Genomic DNA, 10,746 nt, shown 5'->3' on the forward strand with positions numbered 1-10,746 from the left:
TTTATCAGACTTATCTATTCATTTTATAATATATTGACTTGTCCTTCAGTTCTGATTTGTGGCTGCGGAATGCATTGCTGGATGTCTAGAGCTGCCTGCATTTTCAATTACAGTTCTTCTGGCTTGCAGTTTACTTACTATAGTAATTTGCATGAACTTTTTTAATCTTTGAACACGCATGCTACAGAAAAAATAAAATCTGGCCTAGTTAGTAACGTTTCCTGGCACTGGCAGAAGCACAACGTGCTGAATATTGTTCGTGTTGCTTATTATAATGTATGAGATCTTTTCTATGAATAGCTTGCATAGTACTTCGAAGGAACAGGGAACTTGATAAACCATTCCTTACTGAACCCACGTCTCTCCCTTTCTTCTAAGATAATTCTTATCAAAATATTCATGTTGCAGAGGAGACTATTGTGCAAAATTCAGCTGTTAGGACAGTGCCCTAAGCTGGGGGCCCTCCTCCGGAGACGCAGAGGGAGGCAGCAAGAACAGGAACTCTGCTACTGAGGGGGTATAAATGCTGATACACCTCTTCAGTTGTCAGATTCAAAAGTGCTAAAATCGGTTGGGATAGAAGGAAAAATAAGCAAATAATTATTTTCATGATGGTGGGAAATTAAGACTTAGAATTTTTAATAAAGATTTAGAATCCTTTTCTGCTTGCTTCTTATTTCTGCTTTCCCTTAATTCTACAGTCTTTCTTCATGTTGCATCTTATCCCTGTTTGTTCACAATTTTATAGTTTCTCATTATAGATGCCCGCGTTTGAGATGTTATGGTTCTCTGTCTTTAAACAATTATTGAATTAAATAATTAAATAATAGGAATTAGGAATAAAAATATCATTATACAATTTCAGTTATATTAAGTTCAATATATTTGCTGAATTTATCACCATCCCCCCTCCAAATATTTTCTGTGCCTAATTGTTATTATAGGGGATTGACTGAAACCAGAACCTTAATCTTGTTCGGGTTTGAGTTTGCAAAATTGTTAGCAAAGAAAAAGAATTTTTTTCTTACAGGATGAACAAATGAGATAGTTGGTTTAGGCAGTAGTTACGCAGTCATTTGTGGTACTTAAGAATACTTTTCAGGGTAGAATTGTGTTTTACAAGTGTTTCATAAATGAAACTCACAGGCATCTCTAGTATCTACTAGGATAACTAAACTAACACACTTTCATTGTGGAACATTTGGAATATCCAGAGTTCAAATGGCAACCTCGCAAGTCTTCCCCTCTGCAGAGATTAACAGTTTTATGTGTTTGAGAGAGCAAGGACTAATTACAGAAAGTTCATTCTGCATTTAAACTATCAAATTGTTCCTACATTAAAGAAAAAGCTAGTTCTAAATAATTGCACTTTTCTAATTGCTTTAATGTCAATAAGGATGTACAAATGTACATCGTTATTGATACTGAAAGTGTGGTTTAGCAAAGATTCCCCTACTGTTCATTGCAAGCCAGGATACTCGGTGGGGAGCTTTGCTATAATAATGAAAAACTGTAGAATGTCACAGGTACTTTTCACTGTTTCTTTAGAATTTTTTTTATTTAAGATTTCAGCAACATTAACTTGACCTTGATTCCATTGTAGTCTAAGGAATGGCTGAAAAGCATGCTTTAAAGTGGAAAATGAAAAAGAAGAATAACTAAAATTTGTGTCACAAATCAGTAAAAATATACTTAAATGCTTATTTTAAAATCTGGTTCTGTTTTACTCTGAACAGCAATAGTGACAAATGGAGAAAAAACATGCTGCCTACTAATCACACAAAATTTGTACAGGTAGCAGGAGCTCTTTAAGAAAGACAAATCACTGCTGTGTTGCCGAATGAGAGTCATAAGAAGCTGGGAAACAAGAGCCCAAAGCAAATGGGAAAGCTGATTTCCATTGACAGCCATTGTTGCTTCTAAAAGCCTCTCCAAGGACTTGATCTTAGCCCGAAGCTTTCAGCATGGAAGTCTGCCCTGTCACAACCACTGACAACACCAATCTTAGGCTAGTATTACAATCCCATTCACTGCAGTTCTGTTAAGAAAGAAATGAAGTGACCAGAAGCCATTTGGATATGGCGATGAGCTACTGCAAGGTCTCCAGCACTTTTTCTTCCATTTATTTTTGTTCTCACAGTTAGAAATAACTTTTTTTCTTGAGTCCCTGGAGGGAATGCTGACTAAACTTTTGAGTGAGCCTTGAAAGAATAGCAGCTCTCATGATTCACGTGAGGTTTTCTGAACCATCTCAGGGGCATCCGTATTGTGCTTGTCCGGGTGGGTTTCTTCCTTTCTTACAATTCTGTAAGCTCACATACTTATTGCTGTGTTGAGCGTGGGGGTGTTTTGCTGTTGATTTTTTTGGGTTGGGTTTTTTGTGACATTTAAAAACTGTCGTGTCATGAACGCTTTTCCCCCCTCCAGCAAGGTTTTACTGATCCTTTTCTCCTAGCTTAAATTTTTTAATACAAAGTACTAAACATTCAGAGCGCCTTGTGAGTAATTCTTCTCTTCCCCTCTGTTCCTCTTTGCCATTACTGATCTTACTTGAAATGTGAATCGTTGTCATCAATACTCACGCTGGAATTCCTACAAATTTTCTAAAAAGGCCTAAAAAGAAAGCATCAATTGAAACACAATTGGAAGAACAATCCCTTAAGACAATTTCCATTTCTAGATATGTGAGAAATAACTTCACAGTGCTACATAAATTCTGAGATACATTATGGTACACTATTTGCTGTAATACTGCAAAATTGCCTGAAATAAAGATAATATTTTTAAATGATCAATAGTGTTGCAGGTCTCTGTCATAATTATGATATTGCTGGATACTTACTAAATATTCTGGAAGAATGAACATACAGTGTGTTCCTCAAGGCTGTCTTTTTAAGGAAAATGGGCCTTCTGGAAAAAACCCCAAACCTTTATTTTTTTACAGAAAGTACAAATTTCTTGAAATGAATCACTTTTTACTAGAAAACCTTGTTGAACAATTTGGATGATAGTACTGATCTTTGATTTTTCTTCAGAGCACTGTAAATCCAGCTTCTCAGTACATTATAAACTATGCATTTTTTCTTCCTTACGAGACTCTTGGCAGACTTTATGGTTAGCACACAGAGATGCAGCAAATTAGATGTTTTTAAAGGCAGCCGAGAAAGATTTAAAAAAAAAAAAAAAAAAAAGGAAAAATGAAAAATTTACCATAGAGGACAATTTTGTAGTTAGTTAGTTTTGAAATAACACATAACACCCTTGTTGTCAGAGCACAATAAGTATCTGGTGGCCAGCTACCATATATATTTACACACTGTTTCTTTTATCCCTGTTCATTTGGATTGCAAACCAAGAATGAAGAAGACACCTTGCTTATTTGAATTAAATTTGATTACCATATCTTCCGTAATTTTAACTGATTTTTTGACTCCCTGGTGTTTGGTGAAATGTAAATTGTTTGGTGATCTTCGCAGTGCATTCAATTAATATTTCTCATAGCAGGATTGTGTGTCATAGCATTTGGCAGTGCTTTGTTTAGCTAATGTCTAGAGAATATGCTCTGAATAGATTGTATTCTGGATAAATAAGTTAGGCATTTAAGTAGGAACCAGTGTGACTAATGTGGGATATCAAATTCTGTAGGACTTGCAGTTCTATATATGCTTGAAGAATGCATACGTGAAAACATAAGCCATTTCATAACCTTGGCTTTGATTGCATCACATAGCTTTGTGCTGGTGTTTGCATTGGAACCAGCTTGGGCGATCTCAGGATTGATGGGTGATTGATGTTCTTTAGTAGAGTGTCCAGTTCTTCATTACATTACCACAGTCGCGATAAAAGCCTGCTGGTCAGGTTGGCTTCGTCAAGGTCTTTTCACTGATGTGGATTCTCCAGCATATGAGTGAAATATGTCTTAGCCCCCTTAAAGGATGTCTTTATGATTTGGAAGCACAAAAATATGTCTAGCTTGATAAGATCTTGCACATGAGGCCATTATTTAAGTATCACTGCAGGAACGCTCAGAAACAATTCTGAATAGCAAAGGGCAATGATTGCCTGTAATGACTGCACTAGGCAGAATTGAAAAATTACTTCTTGCGACCTGAAATGCTGAGAAAATTTTATATACAGAAACTTTTTTTCTTTGTATGTAGATACCTAGTAGTCGATATGATACATAGATAATACAATATATGCCATAATATGTATGACGCACTGTGTACCAGATAAAAGGATGGACTCCACAGTATTCAAGGAGTTAAACTGCAAATGTGACAGAATTTTCCATCAGCATATCTTCAGTTAACTCTCCAGGTTAACTTTGACCAGCGTTTTTCTACCATGTTTGGGTTTTGCATACTTCGTTAAAGAATTGTCCTCCCGGGGTTTTGTATTTTTCCCATTGCATAATTTGTTGGGACATCAGTCCAATAATAGTGACGTAACATGTGACTTGCTATAAATGAAAAAGTGAGTGTGAACATTTTAAGATAGTGAAAAATAGCCGTTTTCATGGGAGAGACAGTAGTGGTTTATGTGTGAAACTAAAATAGGAAATCTCGAGTACTTTTCTCATTTCTGCTGTGAACTGGTCTTGTCATATTGGACCCAAGACCTTCCCATGAGGGGCTGGGTAGACTGGGACCCAAAGACCATTGGATCTGAGATCAGAGTATGGCATTTGTTATACTGATGTGACACTTTTCTTTGCTCCTGACTTATTTGTACTATGTTGCTCCCGGCCATTTCGGGCTTTATTTATGGTACTGTTTTGACTATTCAAATAGTATCAGCATCTATAGACTATTAAGAACCTCCCTGACAATATGCAGAGATTGAGTATGGTAAAATGATGTTTAACAGTAAAATAATTCTGATGTGATTCATCCTTCCTTACTGCAGTATTGCTTTGAAACGTGGAGCGGGACTTGAGAGTGAGGAAACCTGGTTCTTGCTCTGTCCTTGTCAATATACAGTATCTGCTGTGTGCAGAAAGGGTTTTAGTTTCTGGGGCTGCCCATTTGGCACCCATCTAAGAAATGTAAGGTTTCTGGAGGAAAAAAGAAAATCCAAGCTAGTTTGTGCTTTCCGATTATTTTATTTTTTTTCCTCTTTGAAGTTAGTTTTGCCACATGACAGTCTAATTTGCATTGTAAATAAAGTTCATCCAGCTTGTGGGACAATTAAGATATAAACAGGTGTTCATAAAGTTATAATTTGCCAAACAAAATAAACATTAGATTTTAGGGATTTCTGATTATCATCTGAGCTATGGGAATAGGACAGCGAGCGAGGGATCATTTTTCCCTGGAATGTGGGAGTGGGGGGAGGCAGAAGGGTCTTTGAAGATCTTGTTTAATTGATTCCTAGATGTAACCTTTTCCTGTTTTTCATTTGGGGTTTCTGGCTCCACTCTCCCCTTCAGAATACGGGACTGATGTAATATAAGCAAATACCAGCACCTCAATAAACGCCCCGCAGGTTATTTCTTTCAAGAGGGAATGTAACAAATTTGTGCAGAGTAGAAATTAAGGCAAGTTTTTAAGTTTACAGCAGCTCCCAATTTAAGTACTTATTTAAATTATTGTGGGGTGTTGTTTTTTTTTCCTCAGATAAATATCATTAACATCAATAAATGTTCTGTGTGTTTGGCAGTGTTCATAGCAAGAGAACATGTCTATAGCAGAAGATGTTTATGAATTTTATTGTGATGCACACCTTGAGCTTATTTGGGCGTGACAAGAAGGAAGACTTCTGTAAGCGTTATCAATTAGCAGCTATAGAAACTAAGATTCCTTTTAAAGTGAGAGCTGCTGACCTTCGACTTGAAGATAACTGTGCTGGTTAGAACAGACAAGAGGTTTTAGGATTTTTCCTGAACTTATAGATTTATGGTGCTGTTGCTTGTGGTTTATGGCTCAGAGCTTGGAAAGCTGCAGTAAGAAAACTATGCAGGCTGTATTCCTAACTTCTCTGCTAGCTTTCCTATTTTCCCTGCCCTCTAAAGATACCAGCATCAGTAAGGAAAGCTAAAAGAAATCTTCTTTATCAGCTCTTGCCTCTGCTGTTGCACGTAGCTTTCTGAAGAGCTGTCAGCTACTAATAAGAATAGACAACTAAGAAGAGGAAAGCTAAGGGAAATGGAGAACAAGAAGAAATATCAGTAAACTGTAGCTGTAGGAATTCTGTAGTCCAGACATGTCAGTATTACAATAGCTCAGGGAATATTGCTACAGCAGGAGAAACACAGTGCCATAACCTGTCTATCTCCAGAAGGCTCTGAAGTGGCCTAGACGAACAGACAAAATGAGACTACTCTTTCCTTTTTGATACCTATGAAAGAAAATGTCTTATACCAATTAGCCAGAAGGTGTTCTGAAAGAGGAGGGGAAAAAAATCAAACAGGATTTATACTGGGAAGTGAATCCCAGGAGCTCAGTAGGAAGGTGCTTTCCTCACTTGCCTCCTTTGGAGCTCATTCGCTCCTCTTCTGTTTTGGATCATAACCAGTAAGTTTAGTAGTTGTATCTAGCAGTCGTTCCTTTTAATAAAACTTCTTAACCTTAGGAAATTTTACATTATTATCCTGTGACATAATAGAACGGATCTTGTGAAGTTTATCTTAAGCTTTAGGTTTCTAATCATCATGAGCGTAAACGAAATTTTCCAAAAGAGGGTCCATTTCAGAGCATGCAGCGCCACTAACCCCTTCTGTCCCAGTAGCTTACGGAGGAGCGAGCTTCCTCCATCACCTAAGAGAAGTACTGACTCTGAACTGACTTAGATTGGCAAGATTATCTGTTTCATTGTTCATAGTTTAATAGAAGGTTTAATGTTTGTTTATCTGTCCTACTAGATGAAATGTTGGGCTGTGTAAGGAATGAGTAGCGCTCAGATTGTGTTCAAGTCAAATCCGGTCCTTCCTTTGAGAAGGAGATGGAGGGCCTTTTACCTGGATAAATGCTTGGCTGTGTTACATACTCCCAGGCTAGAAAACAACCCCACCCCACCACCCAAACTGTCCTTCTGTCAAACAGCCACAACCTCAGGTTCTCCATAACGACCACGACCTGTAACATTCGACTCCAACACAGGTCAGATCTTGAGCAGCACAGCTGCCCTAAAAATGGAATGATTTAGGATGAAAGCGACCTCCATAAAACCAGATCCATTTAACTCATGATCGGTTGAACATGAAATCAGCTTTTAAATCTTTCAGTGCTCTCCCTTTCCTAATGACAGTGTAAGCTTTGGACTTTTCTGGCTGTGCGCTGAGTGTGGAGGTTGAAAGGAAGAAGTCAGGACTGCAATTAGAAATTCATGTCTAATGTTCCTGGCTCTGACATGACTTGTTAAGCACTTTTGAACAAATTATTGAATATTTCTGTATGTGTGCTTATACAAAATAGAAATCCATATAACAAACATCTTATTTCTAGAGATGATATGAGAGCTATCAGTTTGCATAGCATTTTATTGCTATAAATAGTAAAACAAGTTAGATTTGATTTCTAGAGGCAGAGTAAATAGTATTTTCTTTTTTTTTTTTTTAAACAGTACAAGTTTTAGGATAGACACTTAATAAGGTCATATTGGTGGGCCAATAATCAAAGCTTGCAAGTCTGTTTGGTCCGGCATCCTATCTCCTGGCATTTTCTGTAAATTATATTGATTTCTTCTGTACGGCGGTGTTTTTTATTTCATTGTTGGTTTTGGTTCAGGGTTTTTTTTTAGGTTTTTTTGTAAGTTTTGATAACTTTTTTTCTTACAAAACACATATTTGGCAATGTATATGTTGCCATATAATAGACCTCACCAGCCAGTCATACAATTCCATTTCAAATTTGAAAGCAACATCAGAAACACTACGAAATAAGTGGGATAGGAGTGTTTTTTAATCGTCAAAGTCATGCCTTTGTTGGACAACTTCTGAAAAGGCACAGGGGGAACAAAAGATGGAACTTCATCAGTTTATGAAAGGAATTACATGAAGTAATTTCCCCTAAACAGGCCTGGATGTAATGACAAAAAGGTCCTACCAGCCTTATGGATTTCATAAATGCAGAGTAACATTAGGTGGAGAAATCACACTAATCATTCAAAAATATCTAATGTTGCTTTAGCCTTAAGTCAAGTCAATCTGACCCAAAGAATTATATCGAGATGCATTAAGAATTGCTATTTTATATCTGCCTGATCCAAAATCTGAAACTGATTTTGTTTTTTAATTTATTTTTTTGTTTTCATTTATTAATAGGTCATGATGGTTCTAAGTAGAAAGCCTTAGCTGCCTGATTCATAGTGTCTAAATTTCTGTTCTTCTGTTCCCTTTAGGTAAATACAGGGCACCGATCGCAGTTGACTGTATCAAGTGCAGAGGTGGGAAATGAAAGGAGTCAAAATTTGGAAAGCAGCCCTTTCATGTCAGATCTTCTGAGTGACGTACCCTTTGCCCTAGCACCACATGTGTTAGCAGTACAGGGCACCCATAATGACGTTCCTGACCGATTGCTCACCTACGACATCAATGATAATTTATCAAGATTTTGGTATGACTTTACGCTTGAAAATTCAGTGCTTTGTGATCCTTAATGTTTTGGGTTTTTTTATTTCTTCTGTTTATGTCAAGGAAGAAGTCATAAGGTGAAGATAAAGACTTATTTTAATTGACTTGATATTTTGGGGGCCTGCCACTGGTACATCAGATGCATTGGATCAAAAGGATTATTACTGTGTTATATTTCTTAGCTTTACGTGGACTGTAACTTACTATGTTAAACATTCTATTTATCTCCAAAGAAATCAAAGAAATCAAGCAAAACTGTTTCAGCCTGAATAGGAGACTGGCTGTTGGTATCTACTTCCAGTAGGTAGGCTGCAGACACAAACATTTCATAACTTTAAGATGAAGTCTACGCACATCTGCACTATTTTGTTATTTCACTCAAACACATAGATCCTGTTACACGTGTTTCTTTAAGATCACCTCTGATTTCCTACAGATAGAAACTAGTATTAATGCTAAAGCAATGCTGCTTTGCACTACTGGACAGACAGCTTTCCAGTTGAACCAAGTTTTAAAACTCAGAGTTAATTATAAGTACTTAGATAATTATGGAGACGTAATAGAATTGGTTAAACTTACCAATTTCAATGTGAAAATGAGTTGCTCCGCTCCCTTTCCAGTAGATGGTATTTTTGTCCATCTCGCTTTGTGCCTGGAGAAGTCCTCCCCGCCTGCCTGTTGGCTGCTGTTTGTTCTCAGTACCACATGTGTTCCTGATTTATACACGGATCAGCTTTTCCATTTTAACCTCTTTGCCCCCTGAAGAAGGAAATCTCAGGACACGTACTTTTAATGGTCACACCCTTCTTTTTTTAATTTGTGTGCCAGAGATACAGATGGCAATGTTTAACAACAGGAAAACATTACATTGTTTCTTATCCAGCTAAATTAAATGGCTAAGTACCTAAACATGCGTTCTCACAGACCACTGCGTCCCCTGCTCACAAACTTTAGAGTATGTTTTGCCCGACTAAAACCAGAGCTGCCGTTGCGTGAGCAACAGCGCGCTCATGTAACATCACGATTTGTGATGAATAATGATCTGTGGGACACAAAAGGCTACACTTGTTTTCTCTCTTGGAGTAGAATATTTATATTTTGCCAAATGTCAGTGGATATTTTCATATATTTTCTATGCTCTGTGATAGCTTAAAATACATATATTTTCAGACTTGCCTCCTCTTACAGTATTTGAGATAAATACTGTAAATGATGGAAAAATTACATTGTGAATATGTCTTAGGTTGTTAAATAATCGTGGTTTAGATTTTTTTTTTTAAATGTAAGTATTTAATATTTTTGAAAGCTATGTTTGTAAATGTTTTGAAGTTATTGTTTCAGGGAAAATATCTGTGCTGCACTCCAATAAATAAAAAAGCTAATTAACATTGAATTATTTTTTATGTGTGAGAGTAATTGCTTGGCTTCACCTGTATTGTATACTGTAGCTGTGACCATTCAGACTTCATGGGAGCTTGAACCTGGAAATTCAATTTGGAAATCTTCTCAGCGTTATTTAAAAATCGAGGTCCTTCTAATGAAAAATATCACACTTTCATCTGATGTATTCTGTGTGCTATGTTGGGGACTTGCAGTGGTTTAGGTGGCATCTATGACGCTGCTCTGAGGTTAGTATGGCCGGGAGCTGGGAAGTACTCAGACCTCTTAAAAGGAAGAATTAATTTGACCAAGTTGTTTAGAACTGGTTTGTGTGCTGAGTTTCCTAGTTAACACATACCTGTAGCACTAATTTTAATTTTTATGATTGTTTTATATTTAATTGTTAAAAATTAACCATTCTGCAAATCGCACGTTTCCATTCAAGTTGTCCATTTTACATCTGAAATGTTTCTGCAGCTCAGCTGGTCTAGAAGCAGAACTGCAAAACACTGTTGAAGACCAAACAAACCCACAGTACTTGTTCTTCCCTTGCTAGCTGACTTGGCATATAGTTTTTTGCATTCATTTTTTGCTTAAAGTTAGATAATTTATCTAAAATAATTACATCTTGTCAAAATCGCGCTCTGTTACACTCACAAGCATCCTTTCAAAAGAAAAGGAGAGGCAAAGGAGAGTAGGGAGGAGGTTGTACTCACCCACGATGAGAAATGTGGACGGTAGGTTGAACATTTGGCCTTCATCCTTAATCGTGTTCCGTAAAGGGTAAAATTTAC

General features: G+C 36.9%; 1 protein-coding gene across 5 annotated transcripts in view; it reads left to right on the forward strand.

Annotated features, from left to right (window-relative positions):
* UMAD1 (UBAP1-MVB12-associated (UMA) domain containing 1) overlaps positions 1-9,965 on the forward strand; it is an 83,172-nt gene extending 73,207 nt beyond the window's left edge. For all 5 annotated transcript variants that reach the window (XM_074574744.1, XM_074574740.1, XM_074574741.1 and 2 more), the window contains one exon: positions 8,341-9,965. In XM_074574744.1, the coding sequence (XP_074430845.1) occupies positions 8,341-8,598 (258 nt within the window). In that variant the 3' untranslated portion in view covers positions 8,599-9,965. The remainder of the gene's footprint in view (positions 1-8,340) is intronic.
* The last annotated feature ends 781 nt before the right edge of the window (positions 9,966-10,746 follow it).

Source organism: Larus michahellis, chromosome 2 (assembly GCF_964199755.1).
Source record: "Larus michahellis chromosome 2, bLarMic1.1, whole genome shotgun sequence".
Lineage (NCBI taxonomy): Eukaryota > Metazoa > Chordata > Aves > Charadriiformes > Laridae > Larus > Larus michahellis.